This window comes from Girardinichthys multiradiatus, chromosome 4 (genome assembly GCF_021462225.1).
Source record: "Girardinichthys multiradiatus isolate DD_20200921_A chromosome 4, DD_fGirMul_XY1, whole genome shotgun sequence".
NCBI classification, from domain to species: Eukaryota; Metazoa; Chordata; class Actinopteri; order Cyprinodontiformes; family Goodeidae; genus Girardinichthys; species Girardinichthys multiradiatus.
The window spans coordinates 26,488,375-26,514,501 of NC_061797.1; the positions used below are offsets into that span (position 1 = coordinate 26,488,375).

At 39.2% G+C, this 26,127-nt stretch overlaps 1 protein-coding gene across 2 annotated transcripts in view; it reads right to left on the reverse strand.

The window, feature by feature from the left end:
* The window catches only part of dennd2b (DENN domain containing 2B), a 72,025-nt gene extending 49,495 nt beyond the window's left edge, over window positions 1-22,530 (reverse strand). The window contains exons 1-3 of one of the 2 annotated variants that reach the window (XM_047363349.1): window positions 22,424-22,530; window positions 19,468-19,531; window positions 226-324 (exon numbers count right to left, since the gene is read on the reverse strand). In XM_047363349.1, the coding sequence (XP_047219305.1) occupies window positions 226-299 (74 nt within the window). In that variant the 5' untranslated portion in view covers window positions 300-324; window positions 19,468-19,531; window positions 22,424-22,530. Of the gene's footprint in view, window positions 1-225; window positions 325-15,110; window positions 15,393-19,467; window positions 19,532-22,423 lie in introns of those variants that run through there. The other variant, XM_047363348.1, reaches the window with a different exon arrangement.
* Window positions 22,531-26,127: the final 3,597 nt, after the last annotated feature.

The window sequence follows — 26,127 nt, forward strand, 5'->3', positions numbered from 1 at the left end:
CAGTTTAGAGATAGATGGGCCCACAAAACAGGATCACACATGCAGGTGGTTTGATTGACAATCTTTGGTTATTTTTCCCAGGAGTTAAAAAAATAAAACAAAGAAAATCCACCCCAAACTGATCCCTGGTAGAAAGACATGTTTGAAAATGAATGAGTTGGCAGGCAGACCGAGGTGACTGGAAGTGCAGGTTGATTAGGCCTAACTGTACCAGATGTCACTGACCTGTCGGGGACGTCCTGCGCAGCTCTACCCCCTCCTGCACGGGCCACAGCCTTCGAGCTCTTGTTGGCAGTCATGTTTGTCTGCAAACCGTCCGCTCACCTGCCATGCAAACACAAGAAGGTGAGACATTTTTCAGGGCATGTCAGCGAAATCAGACTTGTAGAAACTCTTTTGGTTTTTTATCATATTTGTTAAAGAGTAAATTTAACATAGAGGTATAGCTAAAAGGAAAAGAACAAGACCTGATAGTTTGATAAACACAGGCTTTAATCCATGTTCCCATAGAAAACCAGGTGATCGAGATTCCTCTGAACCACAGCCAGGACTCAGGACAAAACACAGAGTTTCAGGTGTCTGAACAGGTACACTCATCATCCCTCCACTGAACACTAAAAACTTCAGGTTTCTGTGACAGTGGGAGATGACTAAACAATTTATGGAAGCTAATTTTAGCTTTACTTGAAAATAGTGCTCCAAATCAAAGTTTACATCTATAAATCACAGATTAATGTTAATGTTGAGATCCAGCATAGGCTGTTGGATTTCAGAAATGAATCAGTTGGGAAAAAGTCCTATGCCATTGCCCAACATCTGATGTAATACATACAGACGACAACACCTGCAGACAACCATAAACATACCGAAAAGGTAACAAAATATTTTCTTTACAATCAAAAGCTCATCAACCAGTCTTTTAATAAAACTTTGAATCAACATCTGCACATACTGTAGTTGGTAGAAATACTAAAGTGTCAGTATTGCAAAAACATAGGACAACATGTTACCATAATTATTTATTTAATGTGACTCTATTTTTCAGTTTAGGTATCAGACACAACATGACTAAGGTCATCTTAACTGTATACAAGTTCAGTTTTGAACCCTCTGTCCTGGCATTCATGTAAATGTCCGTTTGACATCTATACTCAGATAAACAATGTTAAAAATTGGGTATGCATGGCACTGGCTGCGACCCAGCAGGACAATGCCTCCTTCCACACTATAAAAGAAAAGCTAAGCAACAGATTAGGCAAAACAAACTGATCTAAAGGAAATGAGTGAAGGGATCTCCTCAGCCAAACAGATAGAGAAAACAAGTTAAACATTTTACATGTTGAGAAGACAAATAGCTTGTGAAGATGAATCAGGAATACACTGATTATCGGGGCAAAATGAATCAATAAATTAATTCATAAATTAATAAACCTACCACTTGAAAAAATATATTTGGAAGTAAAAATTAATCAGGGAATTCAGACTAGTTTATGATCAACTTACATTTATATAAAAAATAGCAAAATCTCAGGCACCACAAATGGCAAGAAACAAAAAGATTTCTCTAAAACAGACTTATGTGATTGTTGAAGCTGTTGGTGTTGCCATTATGGCATTATTCGATTAGATTTTATTCTTCAGCCGGTTCCAGTCAGGGTCAGAGGTTGCCGCTAATGTTGTTTTTTTGGGTCAGAAGCTTAAAAGTGTGTCAGCCAACATTGGTGATAGGTCATGTACAGTTGGTCATATAAAGCCTCATTCATGTTAGACTTGTAATCAGTTCTCACTGAAAGAACTAAAACTGACACATTTGTTCTTCAGCTTAACAACTTGTTGGATTTAAAAAGACCTTTACAACACAGACATACATTATCTGCAATAAGATAACTATTAATACATCATCAGTACAATGTTTGTTTAGGAGTGGCACTCTAGCAAGTAAATCACAGAAGAGAAGGACTTTGCTAATGTTGTGTCTTTTCTTGTCAACGGTGAAGCAATTGTTTCCCTGCAACCCAGCATCCTCTTTTTCATACCAACTGAGGTCCTTAGAAAAAATAAACCACAAACAATGCAAAGACGTGTTTCTTACAAGAACCATTTCCTGGACCTTATCTCACATCAGACCAAAAGTTACTTAAAGCCTCCCCTCAAACTGAAGGCCATTGCTCCTGAAAACACAACTCAGACCCTTTTATAAGTGGGCTCAAAGCAATTGTTCTGATGCAAAAGGGGGTCAAACGGAGAGCCCCAGAGTTCAGAGGTGGAGGATAGGAGGCTGCTTGGCAGCAGGACTTGTTTACAGGAAGTTGTTGTATGAAGGAGCAAGTCAACCAGGGCTGAAGCTGATTCCTAAAGAGACAGATGAGGAGACAGAATGAGCATTCCTGCTGTCTCCTATTTCCTGTGACTGTGGACTGAGCCGGAAGGGCACAACATGCATCATTTTTTCATTAGAACACAAAGACTGGTGTTGTTCTGTGTGGCACACAAACCTCCAGCTCTTCGTCTTCTCCAGGAACCACAGAAAATTTGAACTGAGCGAATATAAATAAAATATACAAAACCAGGATAGGGCAGAAACAGTATGGATAAACATGTAGTTGGTATTATAGAATTTAACACTAAAAGCTTGAAAATAATTTGTGTAAAATATTCTTGTCTTTAGAAAATGTGCAGATGTCATCACCAGTTAACACAATCATAGTTTCGTCATACCTGTAAGCAGAGGATTATGGGTTGTATTAGGTATGATCCTATAAATCATACTTTTAATGCAAATGCCGTGTCCGAACTTTAAATAGAAATCTAACTTCTGTCTTAAAAACATTAGTATACAAAAATAATGCATTTGAAATAAACATTTGAAACATTGAACAACAGCTTGATGAAACATTAAGCTGGTAATCAGAGCCAACATTTACTCATTTAATCATATGGACTGATTTGAAAGTAACCTTTATTTGTGTAAATTCCCAGTTTGGTTTACTTTAACTGAAAAAGGGGTAAGAAGAGAATTGGGTCACACAGGCCCAAGATGGACCCTGCAGTATAAACACCAAGGCGTTAACCAAGTGACTTCCTGAGGGCCGATACCATCTTCCTATACAAAATCACCGGCTGTAAACAAGCACTTCTGAGAAACCTTCAGAGTACCTTTAAAATGCATTCAACCAGATTTAAGAGAAAGTTTCTCCTGAGACATCTGAGCTATTCAGCAGCTACATGGCAAAGGTTAGTTTGTTGCTGATACCAGCATCCTACCCTCAAATGATCTGGGAGTTTTTCATTTTCCAATAACTTGATCTACTCCCTCACTGGCTGAGTCGCACATCATGATGCAATGCCAGGTTACTATTTGCTTTTTCTGGAAACGCTGACATTTGAGCAATCAAATACATCATAAAGCAACATGTACAAAGTTTCAGTGGGAAAACCGGTTTGGTCAGACATTTTCTCACTAATTTGCTATGGGGTAGTGAAAAAAACAGGCTTATAGGCAGCCAAAACTGTCACTGATAATCTGCCAAGCAGCTAACATCAAGACTGACAGAGTGTTTTTTACTGCTCTGATAACAGAAATGCAACTGGCAACAAAATCCTAACCATAAAGCAGATAAAAAGTTTAAAAGAAGTGATTTCTGTGATTTTATCAGGATCATTTGATAATTTGCTTTAGATAAGTCTTTATTCCCTTCTTCATTTACCAAATGACAAACCAAAACTCATAAATGGGAAGGTGCAGCTGTATGTGGCAGGGCTGATTTACTATGAACTGGTACACTTCATACTCTGCAGCTATGAAAGAACAATGCTGTGCCTTTAGTAAAAACAGAGATGCAGCAATCAGGCTTTTTTTGCCCAATACTGATTTTCTGTCTTCTTTGAGGTCTGAAATCCTAGCTCTGATTTTGACCCACTGCGATTTCTTTGATTCTATCAAGTACGACACATAAAGGCATAAACATGTGATGCATGTTCCTTGATACACTTAGAAGATTTGAATCCTACAAAAATGAAAAAATTACAATATTTTCATCACCTATGCATAAAAGCATCTGTCCCTAACTTTTATCTGACTTAAATTAAACGAAGTAACAAAGAACACACAGTTGATTAACATGAAAATAGTGGAGGCTTTTAATTTTGATGTATTTAATGTATAGGAAAAAAATGTGTCTGTTTAAGCTGCTGATCAAAGACAGCGTTTTGTACGTTTAATTATAGCATTAAGTTTCCACAGATTCACTTCCCCATAGTTTGGTCCTTAGAAGAGAAAATCTCTATCGGCCAGTAAAATACCAATAGTACATCTCCTCATTTGTACCTTTAAAAGCACACCAATCAGCAGTGTCCCCTCACATAGTGGGTAGGTTGGTCATACCATTTACGGAAGCAGTCAGTCCACAAAGTAGCTGGTCGACGTTCATCTCCTGAGACTGTCCATTTACTCCATATCTCACTTTTTTCTCTCTCTAACTCCTCATGATGTCAACTACAGGCCACTAGTGCCTCTGAAAATGTAGTCTTAACTTGTCATTGACTTTTCTAAAAATTTTATTTTTAGGTCCAGAAATAAATTTGCTGTAAACTTTGAGAGCCACCCACCTTTCCTTAATTTCCTTCATAATAGTTAGCAAAAAAAAAAAAACACCTACTGCTAAACTGAGTCATTTTGTACTAAAAAAGAAACAAATCGATGAAACATGGAACTGACAGTAGCTTTATAAGACTGCTGCCTGAAATCAATAAATTCTTTGTGTTGGATCGTCCTTGAGAGGCAGTGACGGTTAAAAAGTTTTTTTTTTTTTATCAGCATGTGTGTCAGAGAGAGACTTTGGTTAAATATCTTCTAAAGACAGTCCACATGTCCTTGGCCCTGTCACATTTGACAGATCATCCGATACACAGTCCTCTTCGCCCACCTCACTCAGGAATGTGCTAATATTTGCCCCATCCATCAGAGCCCTGCTGCACTGTAATATTAAAGAATGTTTTCAGAAGGCGGGAGAGGGGCAGAGACACCTGGAGTTGATGCCAAGAGCTTTCATTCAGACAATGCACAGTTATGCACATAACTAGTATCTGGCTCCATAATAACTGTTGAGCCTATTTAACAAATTAAAGTCATCTTTACATTTTGCAAAGTCTCATTAACCTCACTCATCTGAGCTCTACAGTCTGGAATGTTTTTAACCCAAAACATGGAGCAGAATTAGACACAATAACTTCCTTATATTGAATTCATTTTTCTTCCCCTATATTCAGCTTTTCTGGTTGACCTGCTCGTCTATTTCTGCTGTTTAGCAACCTGGCTTCAAGGCTTTTTAAAACCACCGCAGAGCTCACAGGCAGCCAAAAAGGCAACGGAGGAAAGGAAAAGTGAGAATCTCTGCAAATTCTCAACTCTCTCCAGATGTCAGAAGTCACTGGCAGAGAACAGCACACAGGCCACCACGATGATCCACACGATTGCTTCTGTAACTGTAGAAAGACCCGGTTTGTGCCCAGTTATTAAAACATTCACTGACTGAATTGAATGTCATTAGCAGAGTTATGGCATATTGCCTTATTTCATTTTATTGTTTTTTTTTTTAACCAAGTGTAACCCAGTGTTAAAAATACAAGAACAAATTAATGATGTTGATTTAATGTTTTCTTCTACAACAAGATTAAAAAGTATAAATGGATTTCATGTCTTATTCTACAATAAGAGTTGAAAAGTAATAAAGTTAAAAATAAGTTAATATGACCCGACTGGTCACTGGCTGTGAGACATTGAATTAATATTTGACAGATGTATCGAAAAGACTGGGTTATTTATGTTATTTTATTTTGTTGTTTTTTTTCCCCACCACTACATAAATGCCTGTTTCCCACCTATCAGCTAGTTTATGCTTACCCCTGAGATGAACGGCTCGCACCAAAACTCGGTCTCCGGGTTCTAGTTTGGATGGTTTTACACGCATGTCAAATCTGGCTTTATTTCTGTCGGCCATTTTGTTAGCATTTTGGGTCGCTAGTTTATAGCTTTCTTGGAGAGTTTTTCTCAGTTTTTCCACATATTTTGAGTGGGACTTAAAACTTTTGTTTTGGAGCGGTAGGTTGAATGCAAGGTCAACAGGTAATCTAGGTTGACGACCAAACATTAATTCATAAGGTGCAAATCCGGTTGTGTCATTTTTCGTACAATTGTACGCATGAACCAATGGCTTTACAAAGTTGCGCCACTGTGTTTTGTCTTTTTGTTCCAGGGTCCCAAGCATACTTAACAAGGTGCGGTTAAAGCGTTCCACAAGATTTCCCCTAGGATGATAAGGAGTGATTCGAATCTTGTGAATGCCCATGATCTTGCAAAGTTCTTTTATTATGTGTGACTCAAAATCTGGCCCTTGATCACTATGTAATTGTTCAGGGATACCATAATGAACTATAAAGTGATCCCAAAGACATTTTGCCACAGATTGGGCTTTTTGGTTAGGAGTTGGAATGGCTATGGCGTACTTAGTAAAGTGATCAGTTAGTACAAGCACATCCTTTGTGTTGCTTTGATCTGGCTCAATGGATAAGAAATCCATACAGACCAGTTCAAGCGGTCTGGTAGACCGTATGTTCACAAGCGCTGCAGCTTTTTCCGGAGGGATCTTTCGCGGCACACAACAGTTGCATGTTTTGATTCTGTTCTCAATGTCAACTGCCATACGAGGCCAATAAAACCTTGCTCTGGCGAGATCAAGGGTACGCTCAGTACCTAAATGGCCCATATCATTATGGAGACTGTTAAAAACTGCCTCACGGAGCTGTTCAGGTAAGACGAGTTGATATGTGACATTGCCATCATCTTGGCGTGTTCGGTACAATATTTGGTTGTGCAGCTTGAGACGATTGAGTTCTCGAAGCAACAGACTTATATCACGAAGTTCGGTTCTGACAGTAGGTGGAACCTTTTCACCAGTCTCAATTTGAACAATGACCTTGCGCAAGCAGGGGTCAGCTCTTTGTTCTTGTTTGAGTTGTTCAGCTGACAAATGGGGCACGGCTGGAAGACCACCACAATCATCTTCATTGACAAAGTTATCTGGTAAGGTGTTTACCGAGATGGCTAATGAGTGCACCAGCAGGGTAGGTTCATTGGAGAAACTACAACACAAGGGTCTCTCACAGATGGATGACACCACCTCTTGGCTTAAAGTGGTATCTTGAGGTGCCAAATGAGTTTGGGTGAACTGCTGTATCCTGTCAAGCTCTTTTTGTGACACAACATCATTTAATAACTCACCATGCGGTCACCTTGAAAGACCATCTGCATCAGAATTGAGTCTGCCTGCTCTATATTGGAGCTTGAAGTTAAAGGTAGACAGAGAAGCTAACCAATGGTAGTTCATTGCATCCATCTTAGCCGTTGTCAGAATATAGGTCAGGGGGTTACTGTCAGTCATGACAGTAAACTGATTCCCATAAAGGTAGTCTGCAAACTTTTTTGTTACGGCCCATTTTAGGGCCAAAAACTCTAATTTGTGGGCGGGGTACCGAGCTTCGCTCCTGGACAGCCCCCTGCTCGCATAAGCAATGACCCTTGTTTGGCCGTCCTGTTCCTGATAAAGGGCGGCGCCAAGCCCTGTGGTGCTGGCGTCGGTGTGAAGTGGGTATGGCAGCTTAGGGTCTGCAAATGCCAAGATAGGAGCGGAAGCGAGCTTCTCAATGATGTCTTTGAAAGCTCGCTCACAAAAGGGAGTCCACCGCTCACCAAATGGTTTTCTCGGATCATGGTACTCAGCAGGCTGTTTTGGGTTTTGTGCTCTTACGCAACGGTGGATAGCCTGACGTTAGGTCAGTGAGAGGCTTAACAAGGCTCGAATAGTTCTTGATAAAGCGCCTATAGTACCCCGAGAAACCTAAGAATGAACGGAGTTGTTTAAGGTCTCTGGGCACAGGCCACCGTGACCTTCTTCTACCCAAGTCATGAAACCACAATCCTGTGAGACGTTCAGAGAGACAAACCACTCAACCAAACCGGCTCCAGTATAGCCAGTTAGGGAACCCACTCGTATCCATTGCCCAGTCCCTATTCCATGGCTTGAGCCTTGCGTTTACCAGTGCCTTGATGGAGCCTGAACTTGAACACCCTTTTAAGGGTTCCAGCTTTCCTGTCATTTCAAAACAACCCATCCCATGCAAAGGGACTTGCATGTTCCAAGGGGGGACAGTGTAACCCAGTGTTAAAAACACAAGAAAAAATGAATGATGTTGATTTAATGTTTTCTTCTACAAGATTAAAAAGTATAAATGGATTTCATGTCTTATTCTACAATAAGAGTTGAAAAGTAATAAAGTTAAAAATAAGTTAATAAATATGTTCATAAGTATAGATAAGAAATGCTAAAAATCTTTAAAAACTGTGAAATATGCCTTTAGTGATTGCTTTTAGTGACAGATTAAACAAGCAATAGCTGGCACAGTCTGATTTCACATCAGCCAATAAGGTTGATTGTCCCGCCCCTTTTACGGCTGTGCTGAGATTTTGCTCAGATCGTGTTAGACACGCTTGAGAGCTCAGAGCTGACGGTTGTTTCCGCTAATAGCCTGGAAATCTTGTCAAATTCGATGAAGAATCTTGGAAATAGGTAAGAAAAACAATGTTAAAATAGTTTCGCAAAATATATAATTCAAAATAGTAAATCCGTTTTATTAAATCTCAGAAAGCTTCCCTTGTGAACGGCTGAAGCCCGGAAAAATCCCCGTGTAGTCGTGTAGCATCAAAGCATCGGTGAGTGATCGCACGGGCTCGGCAGTTGGCTCGGTAAAATTGCTGAAAATTGGCTAAAATACCTAGTAACTGATCAAATTTAGTAAAAAATATAATTGTATTGTAAGTTTTTGTATTATTATTATTATTGTGTATGTTGTATTTTTTCTATGCAGTTACACTTATTTTTCTATTATCACATGTTCTAATATTTCAATGGTGCTAATTTATGGTTCATGGTGCTGTAATGTGCTTTTCTGTTGGCATTGCTTGGGAACTTTCTGTTCTGAGTAAGTCAGAGCTAATATGAGCTTCAAATTCACATTCTGAAGTTAAATATAGTGTTATAGATGTACCTCATTGGCACTTTTAGATTGAAATATATATATATATATTTTACCACATATAAGCTAATTTCTTTAGTTTACTGATATGTTGGTAATATTGAACTCTGATAACTTAAGATGCTTTACTTTGGCCTTGTTCCAGGTCAGGTTTTTTGGTTATAGTGCACTTTTGGCCTGTGGTGCCTCGAAACCACCAGATCATCCTCTCCTGAACTTGGATGGCGAGCCCCAGCCCAGAGGACCGAGTGAACTGGTAGATTGTGACCCGACTGGTCACTGGCTGTGAGACATTGAATGAATATTTGACAGATGTATCGAAAAGACTGGGTTATTTATGTTATTTTATTTTGTTGGGTTTTTTTTTAAACAAAGTGCGCAATTTTTGTTTATTTGAAAATGTGGATCCACAAATGTTCACTATATTAAACTCTACTCTTTTTCATAGACATTGTGTGTTCTCCTTTGTTGTTACTCACGCCTAGGCTCCCGTGAATTTAGAAATCTTCTGATCAGGCCCAGTTTTCTCTATGCTTGTGTAGTGTTGGTATTAGTCATCAAAGTAAATTGATTTACCTGCCATCTACTATTATCAGGTTTAAATAAAGTAACCCTTCTAGTGGGTTACACAAGCTTTAGCTTTTGGTGTTCAACCAAACAGAAAAGATTGGAGAACTGTCCTGACAGAGAGCAGTTTCAAGCTCTGAACTCATCCCTAGGTCTCTGCGTGAAAGAAAACAGCCAAGGTCACTGCTACCAACAGCTGTTGCACCCATATTTACACCACCTCATGGTCTGTCATGGTCCCACAAAGTAGCTCAATTCATCTCCCTTTTTTCAGGTTAATTACTGCATATTTTCTCTATGGAAAGGAGACGTAGGCTTTCATTGTAACCCAGATATGAGCATGCACAGCTGCAGAGGCAGGCATGCGGAAAACACAGTTATGTCCCTCTGAGCTGCAGCAGGAGGGCTAAAAAAATCTGTCACAGAGCCGACCTCTGACACAGGAGTCTGGACTTTGTGCTTTTGTTTACCACTACCCTAAAGTAGGAGTTTAAAAATGGTAAACTACAGCAAAGTGTGGACCACCAAAGAGGTTTTCTCTTCTCCAAAGCCCATGAGCTGATACATACACTGGGCCAAAAAGCGCCTGTCCCTGCTAAAAACAGAACAGCCTCCCTTTTAAGTGTCCCTCTGTCGCTCATGGCTTGACTTTACCGATATCTAAAAGTTACAAACTCTGGCCCTCTGAAGACTTCTTTACTAAACAAACATACTAATGATGCGTTTATATCTGAAGGGAAAACCTTTACCATCGTGCATATTAGAGCGTATTCATAAGCAAAGACTTAGTATCAACAAACCGCTTGAAATGTGTGGCAGAGCAAAGATGGGGTAACTATCCATCAACCAGCTTGCTCCGTTTCACTGAACATTTCCTCTTGTTTAAATGTAGGCCCTGATTGTAAAAGTCCTAGATCCACCACTGCCTGGAAAAGCGTTTTCAGCAAACCCGAAAATATTTCCTAAATGACTCCAAAAACATTTATTCATGTGTCGGCACACCGCTTAGTGACCTTCATAATTCAGCAGGACAATTATTAGGGTTGCACAATATGCTTACACTATATAGGTTTTATTGAGGAAGTGAGAAAATACCAAGTAAAAATTTGAAAGAAATAAGTTATAATAATGACAAATTCTCCGTGAGCACATTCAATCTTTGAAATGTGACTAACAAGCAGATGCTGTGTTGCATGAACATTAATGTAAAAAATATATTAATCTGGACATGATCGCTAGTACGGGAATATTCAGAACATGCAAAAGAAAAAACAGGGGTGGAGTTATTTCCAACTAGGGATGGGCAACTATTGTATCGTTTATCATTATCAGCAATGATAAGAACTGTGATTTACAGTGAAATTGATCAACTCTAAGTATGCAGTTTGCAAACCCCCAAAACTAACAGCATGGTTGGGATTGTTACTTTTGCTGCTTAAACTATTTTTCCACTCCCATTACAGCGTTAATATAAATCAATGTATTAAATACATATATTATTTAATGCAAATGTTGTGTGCTCTTTAGCTGAACAACTGTGCACCTTAACCGATCATGAGTAAACTGTATCTTTACTACAATCCTATTGTGTTTGTGAGGCTCTAACTGTGTGGAGAAAAAGACGACTGATGAATTTTTAAATACTTTTTAACATCACTTTCATCATTAAATAAAATAAAGCCCCATATTGTGACGAGATTTTAAGCCAATATCGGCCATCCTTATTTCCATCTTATAGTCATAAACCCTGAGCAGCAGCATAGGTGAATGATTGATGACGCTTGTGTCAATGCAGGGCCTGCACCATTTCTTCTGAGCATCAACAGGTTCTGACAAGAGACAACAAACCCACAGCTGACTGCTTGTATTAAATATTTAAGGGAGATAGCCTCTTGTAAAGTAATGTTACTATTAATGGTGTGGTGTTATATTTTAAGACACAGTCAAAAATTTCATATTACAGCAATAATCCGAACAATATACAGAGAAAGGGCAGATTATGTTGCTGTAGCGGCACTGCTTTGTTCTTCTCACAGCAAACCTACAGTTTCTGAAATGTAGAAGCAGAAACATTATTCAGATGCTGTTAACATCCACATATTCAGAAGCAAAAAGGACTGAAATGACAAGAGAACAGTGGGAGTTGACATTTAGTCTCTTGTCATTTCAGAGTTGTAACCCACACTGGCTGACCTGCTTGACCCAAACTCTGCTCCATCCATTCCAGCACTTAAAACTGACCTACAGCAGTACACAGATAATCGGACTGCACCGTTCTGTCATTTATGTCTGCGTGAGAAGAAATGCTGAGAGACAGAATTCCAGATCAGAAACTGGCTGTGTGACTTTAAGCCATGTGAGTGCTTCCATGAGCACTTATCTAATGTGAAAATACATTTCTTTCTTACTTGGAGAGGAAGCTTTCTCTCTGTGGTTAAAGTTTAAAGAGAAAGTCTTGTGATTTGCAAAAAAGGCGCAGCAAAATCTTACAGGACCACTTTTGTACTAGAAGCATCCATCCTTCTAAATGGTTATGTGGCTGAAGAGCCTTCAAGCAATAATGGTGTTAGCTCAGAGCTTTTGTGAATGATATCAACACTACCTAGCAGTGGTGAAGAAAGCTTTTACATTAAAATATCTGTTGATGATGCAGACTTACTCCTCCCAGACTGAATGAGGGTATGGAAAGGAAGTTCCTCAATAGTTTTGTATTGACAGTCCTGTGACAGGGAAAGGTCATTGTTTGACCTGCACAATGGAGAGGGGGTTTTAGGAGGAGGACAAGCAGTCCCAGCCATACGGTTTGCATTAGAAGATAAGATCATAAGGGTTAAGGCTGTTATCTGCTAGGAAGACTCAAGCTCAAGAGACAGGATGCTCAGACAGACACAAGGATCTCAGAAGGAAACGTTGTTCTCCTTTAAATGTTAACACACTATGATATATATGTAGATATGTAGGGAAAATAAACAAATAAAATCCTAATTCATTAACTAGAACTTTAACAAAGTGTCATATGTAGACATGGGCCAATATAACTTTCAGTAAAATACTACGATATCACAAATATTTAGAGAAAAGTTTAAAATGAAACGGTGTAACACGATATAATTGATTTTATTTAAAACAGCTGAGCGACTGCTGCTAAAATAATATAAGAAGTTGATAAATATCTTATTCATCACATTTATGTATTGGTATTTTTATTTTTAATAGACAAAACAAAAGAATAGACATCCCCTAAGTTTAGTGTCAGTTCTCTTATTGTGCTTATTGTTTCTACACCATCACTGTCTACATTCCAGACAGCCGAATTTGTCTTCCTCGTAAGGAAAAAGAGGAAAAAGTGAAGGGGCCTTCTTTCATCCAGCTGACTAGCAGTGTGCAACAATATGTGGGGGAGGTAGTGTGCTGCATCACTCTATGTGCCAGATAATCAGAGAAACCTTGGGCCACTCCAGGACTTTCTCTGGCCTTTCGTTAAATTAACCCAACACCAAAGGAACGGTATGATGGAAAGTTTTAGCAGTTTTGAAACAGTAACTTATTAAAACCTTGACATACCTTGATACCAATGACCAACCCATGTCTATACAGGAAAGACACAAAGATTTCAGAAAAATCATGCCCTATCTAGTTTTATTCTGCAAATATTAATGCATTATGACATACAAATACAGTTAAATGAAAAAGTATTCATATAATCAGCAGATTTAAGTTTAGCGAATGCTTTAAATTTTACCGACATGTTTCTTATTATTAGAAAAAAATATTAAGGCTTTGGACTGGCCCAGCCGAAGTATATATATATATATATATATATATAATCAAATAATCAAAATTTAAACATTGTTTTATTGACTTTTGACAGATGCTTGTCTCATTGTCAATGAAAGAAAAACTTCCTGATTTAGTGAAAACAATTTTAATCTAAACCTGCCATGGGTATAAATAATTTAAATAAGCTTAATGGTAGATATTTTGGAAATTTAAAGATAAACATAACATGAGAACAAAAATATTTGTTAAAGAAAATAACAAGCAGCATCATAGTAAATACTCGTGACTGTACATTAGTCATAGTCACCCAGTTTCACTCACAAACATGCAAGTATTCATGCACTGATGCAAAGATCGGTAGGCAAATTGGGTTAGGTGCTTTGCCCAGAAGCACATCGGAAGTTAAAATCAAACCCACAACTTTCCAATTGCAAGACGACATCTCTTCCCTCTTAACCACAGCCGCAAATTTCTTCGATTTTGAGTAAATATAATTGGTATACTTGTTGTATCTGCTTATGTAACACAAAGCTAACTTAGCCTATTGTCATATAAGTGAATTTCTAACAAATACTGTAAATACACAAATATCCATCCACCATATACACATTTTAGCTACTTCAACTTGTTATGTTTCTGAAAAAAAAAAAAAAAAGATCTGATTGTCTCATTAAGAGCCTTGAAATGACTTATGTTGCATTTTGGTGCTATAGAAACAAACAGATTTTAAGTGAAACTGGAGTAACTTGAATACTGCATTAAACTAGGCTGGGGCTAGTTACAAGTACCAAGGTATACCAGAGTTTTAGTGTAGCCCCTCCCCCAAGTGTTGCTGCACACTGCTGGTCAGCTGACCTAAAGAACGTTATGACACTATTCCTTTGAATACAAGAAAGACTAAATTGGCTGTTTGGAAATGTTTTAGTTAAAACAGATACATTTGGTATGGAAACTATAGAAGGGCTCCATCAATTGTTTTAAAAGTGGTCAACAAAGGTCAACATGTTTAGTTTATATTTTACTAACATTATAGGTGTAAAACTGAACATGTTAATAATGCAGTAGAAGAAACGATTGTTTCTCCTTTCTTTAAAATAATGAAGTCAGATCATGTTAAATACATTTTTATTACATTTGTTTTGTGATATACGGCGATACCGTAAAACCGTGGGAATCTTTCATCAGCCCCATGCCTACCTTGAAATCTCACAGAAAATATCATTTAAAACTAAATAATTATATCACACAAAGCAAATTGAAAGGACAAGATTTCAATCTTTTGTCCACTTTCTGTTTGTTTCCTCCAAAGTTTGAGTTCTGCTCCTTTTTCTCCTTATCTGCTGCTTTGACGTTTGGGGTGTTTATGCGATAATAGCTCGGTCTAATTACAGCCCACAAAGTAGCAGCTTGTATCCGCTGGGACGTTTTTCTTCATTCAAAGGGTCAGCTGAAAGTAGAAAGAAGCTTTCTGCTCAGATAGTTTACACCTCGATGACCAAATATGGTCACAAGGGAACAACTTTAACGGCCCTTACAATGCTCTTTGAAACATCTTTTCTGTAACTCTGAAGTTAGTTAAAACGCTCTTGTTTTACATTCTTATCCGCTGTGTTAAACTTCCCGCTGAAGCTCGTCAGTAACGGTTCAAAAACCTTATTTTTTATTATTTTTACCTCCGTGTTTCTCCTTGCATCCATGACTGCTGGTGACATTTTCAGATTATAATCCCGTTGCGACGCTTAAATCCCGTTCGTCTACTAGAAACGTTTGGCTGGCTGCTCCGGATACCTGCCTCCTCAGTAAACTCCGTCTCATGGCTTTCCAACACAAACCGAAAAACGCAAAAAAAAAAAAAGAAAAGGGAGAAAAGGAAGAAAAAAAAAACATTCCAGCCTCCCCTCTCTGCTCCTACAGCCTGCTGCAGAAAGGAGAGGCAGGACTTGTTGCTACGGGAACGGGTTGTTTGCCCCCGAGTTTTCCTGGGATTTACCCCCTCCAAACCCTCCTTCCCCCCTCTGTCCCCTCGGCCCTTCCCTGCCCTCCTCCTTCAGACAGGCATTCAGTCCCTCTGCGCCTTGTTTATTGTCCTGCTGTGCTGCGGGGATGAATATTCAGGGCTGACGATGGGATGAAACCGGGGTGACATTCCGCAGTCATCAGCGCACAAAGATTTCTGTCCACTGTCGCCCTGTGCATGCCTGGGATGAGAAACTGCTGCAAATACAATTTATACCGACTGTCCTGAATTTGAATTTGCATGTAAAGTGCTTTGATAGGACATTTGTTGAGCTATGGCATAATATAAATAAAGTTAACTGTATATAAATGCAAACCTGACCAAAATGAAAAGCTAATCACTTAAAATTCACATGCAAGAATGAGCTTTATTAATGTCCCTGAGATGTCTTTCCAGTCTATGAAATGACATGGGCTGGGTTCCATTTCCCTCATGTCTCAGAATGACATTACACCTGTGTTCCAGTTAGAGGTCTGAAAACCAGTTGAATTTGTTCATTGTTTTACTTAGTCAATGTTAGTACCAGCCGAACTTCACAACTACCCCAAAAAAAACTACAAAACATTTAGCATATTTTGTCAAACCTATTTAGTAATTGCGTTGTTCAGTGGCAGAATATCATATCAGAATCAGAATCAGAAAAGCTTTATTGCCAAGTACATTTTTGGACATACAAGGATTTTGTTTTGGCGTAGTCGGTGCAATACAATACAAATTAAACAGTATAAACGCAGTATGGGCAGTTGCCCAGGGTAGCATTAGAAAGGGGCAAGCACAAGCACCAGATTAAGATGTAACTTATAGTTCAGTTGAACCCCAAACTATTTTTTTTTTTTTTTTGAAGGGTGGAGTAAATGGGGGAGTTGTTGCACTTGTGTGTTAAGTTGTATCCTTCGTGCAAGAACTGCCACTGGTATTGCCTTGATGTACCCCTGTTTTGGGTTGTACTGGTAGTAAAATGCATGCATCAGGACAGAGTAAGTTACATTCACTATTATTTCACCTTTTAATTGCATATACAAGGATTACCTTGAAAGTTGCTCTATAGTGTCTCTACCTGCCCCAAATGTTCAAACGAGAATTAGTTAAAATAATCTGAAAATGGGTTGGACTTCTCCACTGTTGGAGCCACTTCAAGCATTCAGCATGTTGAGGTGAGTAAATCTGAATTGGTACAGACAGAGCATCTGCATAGCCTGGCATGAGATAAAATCCGTGTAAATTCTGAAGCAGTGATGCCTGTCTGCAATATAAATGCTGTCTCTAAGTTGCCAGGCTCAAGGTATAGAATTTTCTGACTTGCCCAGGGAATCGGTGGCAGTATGGCTTACATGAATAAGGAATTGTGTTTGCTACAATATCAGATGTGTAGAAAGACATAGCTGTTCTTCACTAAAAGCAGCATGGCCTACTATGCCATAGAAATTTAGGGGAAGATACACAACAGTGAACTAGCCATATTGGCAATAACAAAGGTTATGCATTATGATGTCTGTCACTAATTCATTGAGAAACAAACCAACAGTTTATGAGAGCTCCTTTAAATATGTAATATGCGCATCAGCCAAATGGGATTTAAAACTCAAGGTTGCTTTTTCTGCTTTCCTCTCTTCTTCATCTATGCTTCCATAACTCTGTGACCTTTAACATTTTAGGCAATGTCAGTGGTGTATGGTTTGAGCATGTGCTGCTGTGAGACGTTGTCAGAATGTCAAAATATTACATTGGCATGTAAAATTCATGTTCAATAAACTTGGAATATACTACACAACAATAATTACACTCCAAATTGTCCTTTGCAATATGACTATTGCACACACTCATATTGCGATGGCGATATGTTGACGATATATTGTGCAGGCTTAATTTGAAATTAAATCATCAAATAAATTTGTGGCACTGAGCATGATTTATTCACAACAGCATCAAGAAATGCCTGGACTAGAAATGTTGGAAGTGTCTACTGAAGTGTTCCCATTTTCCATTTTTGTTGTTTAGTGACAGAGATATGCTGTCAAATCACATTAGTGCTTGCATTATGGTGTGACTGACGTAAAACCAAACACAGTAGGCCATGAACAAAGATGATGAGTCGAGTGCAGTGAATGACTCCCATATCAAATATTTAAGAATGCGTTGATAAGATTTGACACTTAAAATGGGGAGGAACAGAACATCTGATCAGTGTGCAACAAAATTGTTGAAGTATCCACCTTATCTGCAACAACAATCAGATTCTGTTTATGCATCAATGCAATCAAAAAACAGACTTAAGTCCAGTGTTCGTGATTGTGTGTTATTGATAATCACAGACCATGATGCTTTCTGCACAATAGGCTGAATCTGAGACAAATGTCACAAACACAGTCAATCGGTCTGAGCTCCCAGACAAATAAAATAAACACTATAAATATTATTGTTGTATGAAATATAGACAATTGCATGTTTAACCATAACATTAAAGTGTTCCTTACAAGATAAAGTTATCTCCCTGTGAAACCTTGGAAAAGTTATTCATTCTTTAATCACCTTGTTTCTGTCACACTTTGTGAGTTGCTCTACAACAGCTCTCTCTGCATCATTTACAAACTGTCTTGTCTTTAAACTGATATGAAACAAAACCTAAACATATAATTCTAGTCGTGACTTCTCTTCACTGGCTTCCTGTACATTTAAGAGGTTCACATTAAACATTTTATTGCTGTCTTAAAGTTTAAATTGGTCTATGCCCATCTTATTTACAGAGCCTGCACACTCCAGTAAGATGACTCTGGTCAACCTATCATTTTGGCCTTTTATTGTTGCATCTATTGACTTCTTTAAATAAATTGCAAAGGGCTTTCGGTCATCTTTGATAATTACCTTTGGTATTGACTTTATATCCTACATATTACGGGACGTATTTCATCTTAGTTTACAGCTTTTTTATTTTCAGTCCACCAGATTTACCATAGAGTATTACCAATCTAAATATTGTTTATAGATAAGGACAAATCCTATTATTATTTCCTAAAATATGGCAAAATGTCACACGTACAAAATAATACACGATAACAGTTTTTCATCTGTACCTGTCTGATTTTTAGTAATGTATAGCTCTGTTTTAAACCTTAAGTAAAGGCAAAATTTTAATAGAAATATTTGTGTAAAAAACACAAATGTGAAATGTGAAAACAAAATAAGAAATACAGTTTTTCTGGTTTACATCCTTTCAAAAAAAAATCCATGGAGTAGGACTTTTCTCTGTCTCATACACAGATTATCAATGATAGAAACAGGTGTGACTGAGCACTTGCGGTTTACATTTACCGCAGCGATGTGCAGCTGCACTGTGGGACCCCTGTAGGACCCCCAGAGTGTGTGCACATGTGGGAACAATGGCTCAAACCTACCAGTCATCGTGCAAGAATGAACATTGAGTTTTAATACTTATAGTCAGATGCAGCAGTGAAACATTTCCTTTTAAAGTCAACATTTAATTTCTTAAATAAATCAGTGCAGTTAGCTGCTATTTGGACTATTATTTGCTGCGAATTTGCACTGGCTTTGAGGTCTGTATATATGTATCAACTTGAATAATATACATTTATACAAGGAATGTAACTGTAATCCATCGAACCCTCTCTGTGGTGTGATTCTACCCACTAAGCAAAACCATTTAAATCAAATAATGAAAAGCTCATATATTTCCTCAAATCTTTAAATCAAATCATATAAGGCGACCACATAAAAGAGCCGCATGAATTTCAAACATCCCTAGTATGCTACTCAGTGATTAAATGGTCAGAATCTCTTAAAATATTTACACAGAAACATAATGTGTCTGCAAGGACAAACATGCACTCAGATCCTTTTAATTAGTGAGATTCCGTTCTCATTTTGAATCAGATTTGTTATTTAGTTGAGGCCTTTTCACTTTTGTTTCCACCACAGGGAAATGCTGAGGGAGCATGTCAACTTTATATTATCAAAAAGCAAAGCATGTGAGGCGTTGTAAAACAAATGTAACTCACCCATAAACCCAGCCTCATTCAGTCTCTTGGGTAAAAGCAGGAGTTGTCTTATCGTCCCACAGACCTGCAAAGATGGAGGAAGTCACAAAAACACAGACATCCGTCATGACGATTTGTAACATCGAGTCAGCAGGAAGCTTTTCTCAGAGACCCCATCAAAACCTTTCAGGGTCTCGTAAAGACCTCCTTTCCTGAAAACACTCCAAACCTCACCATCTGAGCACAAAAGGCTGAGCAACTGGTTTCTATTTGTGGGTATGTTTTACCAGGATTCAGCTTCATTGTTACATTGATCGCTAAGCCATCTGGACTTCTCATTAAAACCCACATCCTTGGCTTCCATTATATTGGAGCATCAAAGTCTGAACTTACACTCATAAGAGAAATTCTTTCACCCAGCATCAAAAAATGTCACATGGATGTTTTTTTTGTTTTTTTTTACCTTACTGGATTCCTCACGGTGCTCTTAAAGTTGTTATGGTATTCATTGTTTATTACCCAGACATATCTCGAACAACTCTGGATTGGTTTGCTTCATGTTTATCATTTAGTAGTATTCTGTTGCGAAATCAAACTTTAAATTTTCTATGGTTACACTTTAACATGAAGTCCCACAAGTTTCTGGTCCTGGTCTTTTTTGTTTACTTCATTTTTTCCCTTACATCATCTTTGAGGATTGTTCTGTGATATCTCCTATTACTGCTATGCTGATGACATTCAGCTTCTCATTATTTGTTTAACTCCAGAGTGTTGATGTTAATGTGTCGGTGCTAAAGAACTGAGTAGACGTTTAATGTTAATTTATCATTTGAACCATATGGCCAAAGTGATTTATGTTCCTAATTTTATTAGTTAGGGATTTTGTTACTGTGCTATGTTTTTCTCTCACTTAGATTGTTGTTATTCTATTTTTAATTGCCTGGATTGCCTTTCCAAATTGCAGCTACTAGGTTTCTGACTAGATCCTTTAAGGGCTCTCATGTCACACCTTCACTGATCACTCTGCACTGGCTTCCCGGTTAATGCAAAATAAGATTTAGGGAACTAGTTTGAAACTTGAAAGCACATTTTCATGAATTTCCGATCTTCTGCTGACATATGTCACCACTGGGATCCTGGTCAACTGTACAAGGTACCTGTCCCCAAATCCAATCTAAAAATTAAAGGTGGCCGAGACTTGCAGCTATAGCCCTATGTAGACCTGTGTTTTGTGGACTTTACAGACTTGTTCAAGAAGTGGCAGAAGGCTCATGTGTTTAGGTAACAAGTGACTCCCCAAATTTGTTTTTTATATGATTTTTCTTATAGCTTTTTTAAATTATTGTTACTTTATTTTATCTTGCTTACTCTATGATGCACATGTTAAACCGAAGGTGACACGCAAAGTGATGCATCAAATAAAAGAAAAAAAGGTAAAGAAAATATCTTCAGAATTTATTCATGTATCCTTGAGTCTTTTTCCACTTACACTATAAAATTCATCTATAATCGTTTACCTGCTGGTAAGATCAAAGAAGCCAAAGTCAGTTTTATTGCCAAATTATCTCGCCCACGTATTAGAGAAAGCATTTTTTCCATCATAAACTTAATACCACAACTCAGAAACAGACCCAAGGCAGCTCTTTGACTTCAAGATTAAGTTGACATGTTTTGTCAATGCTGAGAGGGCGAAGACACAACTTTTGGAGTGAAGACATCTCCTCCTCTTTAAACTACAGCTGGAAGTATCTTGTACAGAGCAACTGGGTCAATAAGAAGACTGCCACCTGTTTTCTTATTACATTCTGACTGAATGCGTCACAGAAAAAGTGATGCTATAGCTGCAGTGTGTTTGTTCTGAGACAATAATGTGGCCTGTTTTGATTATTAACAGACCCTACTTGGCACGCAATGGCCCACTGTGGAAACTGCCATCAGGGTATCCATCTATATATCTGTCACCAGTTGGCACAGGGAATAATTTAAAATAAAACTTACCCATACATTTATCCTGGTGCAAGCACAGACAGGAATAAATTTCTGCGTTAGATGCTGGATTTGTATTTATTTATTTTGTTGCAAAATGTTCAGCTTCAGCACTAGTCATTAAATCAGAGTTTGACACAAACACTTTCAAGTAAATAATGTACTAAGATCTTGGTAATAGAACATGAAGAACTTGGTCTTTGATTAATGAGGCATGCATTAGTCTGTGTAACAAATCATAATGTCTTACTGTTTCAGAAAAAAAATATCTGAACAGCTGGAGCTCCTCTTGCAAAATAGAATTAGCTGAATTTAACACAAGGGCATCTTTTTATCGCAGCATCTCCCAGGAGCCACGACACTAATCCAGAAATTATTAAAAAACCTTAAAGATGAATGCAGATCATGAATAAATCATTTTTTTTTTTTAGACATGCCCTGCTTTGAGGTACAAAATGTGTTTTTAAAATATTTAAGTGAACACATGGTTTGAACTTACTGTGAGGAAAATGGACTGTGATGAAAATCTATGTTGTGTCTGTGGGTCTGTATTAGTTACAGTTTCCAAACTGACTCAGAAAGGAAAAAAAATCGATCTGAGGTTTGTTGTGGCATGAAGTCAAACTAAACACAAATGAGAGCAGAGGCCATTGATTACGGCGTGGTTCGCACTCAAAGCCCTCGGGTGCCCCCTGCAGGAAGAACAATGCAAATGCAGCACTAAAACTAATAAAGAACGAACTATTTTCCAACAAACAATCAAGAGACGAGAGGACAGCCAACATTGACCAAAGTCAGTAACCGTGGGCGACATTAAAATCACTTGTGTTAATGATAATAATGCCTTTCAACAAATGCAAGGATACTTTTGTTTCTGTTTTTTACACATAAAAGAAATAAGTACAAACTTGTTGAAACTTTCTAAAAAAAAAAAAGATGATTCCGTTAGATTTCTCTGAACAGCCTTTATGAAGCAAAAAAAGCTACTTACCCTGTGTTGCTTAATAATCCATTATTCTATAAAGATGCTTGGCCTCCTGCCTGTGTGCAGCCTGAAAACTAATTTACGTTATTTGTCTGCGGGAAAACGACCTTCTCCGTTTATAACTGCATCCAGTGAGTGAGGGGAGGAAAAAAGGGGAAAGCGGACTGCACAGGAAACGATGACGCAGCTTGATGGAAATCACTTTTTAAAATGAAAAGAAGATGGCTGTAGTTTTTTTCAGAGATCTAAAGTCTTCACATTGCAGTTTTGCAGACGTTTCTGGAAGAGTTTGAGTCCATAAAAAGATTTTTGGTTTACATATGCCAGAACCTTACATGCTAATAACCATCTGGAGCAACTGAATCCTAGACACTCATTTTTATATTTATCATTGGTAACAGTGTCGACCAAGCAAGTCTAAACTACAGGGGTTGGACAATGAAACTGAAACACCTGGTTTTAGACCACAATAATTTATTAGTATGGTGTAGGGCCTCCTTTTGCGGCCAATACAGCGTCAATTCGTCTTGGGAATGACATATACAAGTCCTGCACAGTGGTCAGAGGGATTTTAAGCCATTCTTCTTGCAGGATAGTGGCCAGGTCACTACGTGACACTGGTGGAGGAAAACGTTTCCTGACTCGCTCCTCCAAAACACCCCAAAGTGGCTCAATAATATTTAGATCTGGTGACTGTGCAGGCCATGGGAGATGTTCAACTTCACTTTCATGTTCATCAAACCAATCTTTCACCAGTCTTGCTGTGTGTATTGGTGCATTGTCATCCTGATACACGGCACCGCCTTCAGGATACAATGTTTGAACCATTGGATGCACATGGTCCTCAAGAATGGTTCAGTAGTCCTTGGCAGTGATGCGCCCATCTAGCACAAGTATTGGGCCAAGGGAATGCCATGATATGGCAGCCCAAACCATCACTGATCCACCCCCATGCTTCACTCTGGGCATGCAACAGTCTGGGTGGGACGCTTCTTTGGGGCTTCTCCACACCGTATCTCTCCTGGATGTGGGGAAAACATTAAAGGTGGACTCATCAGAGAACAATACATGTTTCATATTGTCCACAGCCCAAGATTTGCGCTCCTTGCACCATTGAAACCAACGTTTGGCATTGGCATGAGTGACCAAAGGTTTGGCTATAGCAGCCCGGCCGTGTATATTGACCCTGTGGAGCTCCCAACGGACAGTTCTGGTGGAAACAGGAGAGTTGAGGTGCACATTTAATTCTGCCGTGATTTGGGCAGCCGTGGTTTTATATTTTTTGGATACAATCCGGGTTAGAACCCAAACATCCCTTTCACACAGCTTCCTCTTGCGTCCACAGTGAATCCTGTTGGATGTGGTTCGTCCTTCTTGGTGGTATGCTGACATTACCCTGGATACCGTGGCTCTTGATACATCACAAAGACTTGCTGTCTTGGTCACAGATGCGCCAGCAAGACGTGCACCAACAATTTGTCCTCTTTTGAACTCTGGTATGTCACCCATAATGTTGTGTGCATTTCAATATTTTGAGCAAAACTGTGCTCTTACCCTGCTAATTGAACCTTCACACTCTGCTCTTACTGGTGTAATGTGCAATCAATGAAGACTGGCTACCAGGCTGGTCCAATTTAGCCATGAAACCTCCCACACTAAAATGACAGGTGTTTCAGTTTCATTGTCCAACCCCTGTATATTGTAGTGCTGAGACAGATTCATTTTAATGCATAAAAAACTATCATCAGGCACCAATGTTTCATTATATATTTATTTCAATTGGAATTTATTTAAATTACACTTTTAAGGCACAATTGCAACCCAATGTGCTTAACGAAGGGCTAAGCTAAGGCAAAAATGAAAAAAAATATATATATACCGGAAGGAAAATTTACAAACAGGGTTGGGCCAAAGATGTATAGGGCCTTAAGCAAAAAATAATTTGGAGCTCTTCTTCCAGTGAAGATCATCTTCACCAACAGCGTTCCAATACAGATTTGGTGGAACCTGGGAGAGTGGGCAAAGTTTAATTGGCTGAGTTTAAAACAGTCACGGATAATTGGCTATTTTTTGATGGGCTGTTTTTATGTGCAAATTGTGCTCAAACCCAAAGAAAAGGTTAAATTCGTAGCCTCAAATTGTTATTATGTTAACACAACCATCTAACAATGAAAATTACATTTTTTTACAGAGTAAATTTACCAGTTCTTTTAAATAGTAAATGTACATTTTTAACAACTTGAAATCCTTTAATTTATCTATGCTGAAACTGTCAAATAATATTTAACAGTATTCACATTCTCAATGGTCAGTTTTAAAAAATCAAGCATTTATGGGCTTTGTTCACCTTTGCCTAGGGCCTGCTCTATTTACAAACACATAAAACAGATGTATATAAGTTAAAGACAACATAAAATAGTTAGTAGCTAACAGTTGGTAAGACAGATCTTGTGTAAAATGCTAGATGTAAACCCTCTTCAAACAGGTTTTTAACTTAAGGGCATAGAGATAATTAGCTTCCTGTACCTGGGCAGGTGGCTGGTTCAACAGCATATAGGGAATCTACTCGTGCTCGTAGTTGTCGTCTTCCGCTTCATCCGGGACCGGGTCGCGGGGGTAGCAGACTCAATAGAGACACCCAGACGTCCCTCTCCCCAGACACCTCCTCCAGCTCCTCCGGACCCCAAGGCGAGACAAAGTCCCTCCATCGTGTCCTGGGCTGTCTACTGGGCATCCTCACGGGGGGATTGCCTGGAACACCTCCAGAGAAAGGCGTCTCGGAGGCATCTGGTATGGATGTCTGAGCCACCTCAATGGCTCCTCTCGATGTGGAGGAGCAGCGGCTCTACTCCAAGCACCTCCCGGATGGCCGAGCTCCTCACCCTATCTCTAAGGGAGTGCCCAGCCACCCTATGGAGGCAGCTCATTTCAGCCGCTTGTATCCGGGATCTCGTTCTTTCAGTCATGACCCAAAGTTCATAGCCATAGGTGAGGGTAGGAACGTAGACCCAACGGTAAATCGAGAGGACAGCGTCCCCATTACTGCGGCAGCCGCACCGATCCGTCTGTCAACCGTCCATTCTCCCCTCACTTGTGAACAAGACCCCAAGATACTTGAATTCCTCCACTTGAGGCAGGAACTCCCCTCCAACCTGAAGAGGACAAGCCACCCTTTTCCGGTTGAGAACCATGGCCTCGGACTTGGAGCAGCTGATCTTCATCCCAGCCGCTTCACACTCGGCTGGGAACAGCCCCAGTGCATGCTGTAGATCTTGGCCAGAGGGGCCACCAGGACCACTTCATCTGCAAAAAGAAGAGATGAAATCCACTGGGCTCCAAACCAGACCCCCTCCGACCCTTGGCTGCGTCTAGAAATCCTGTCCATAGAAATTATGAACAGGACCGGCAACAAAGGACAGCCCTGCTGGAGTCCAACATGCACCGGGAACAGGTCCAACTTAGTGCCGGCAATGTTGACCAAACTCCTGCTCTGCTTGTACAGAGACTGGCTGGCCCCTAATAAAGGGCCCCCAACTCCGTACTCCTGGAGCACCCCCCACAGGGCACCACAAGGGACACAGATAAATGCCTTCTCCAGGTCCACAAAACACATGTGGACTGTTTGGGCAAACTCCCATGAACCCTCGAGTACCCTGTAGAGAGTGTAGAGCTGGTCCAGTGTTCCACGGCCAGGATGAAAACCACACTGC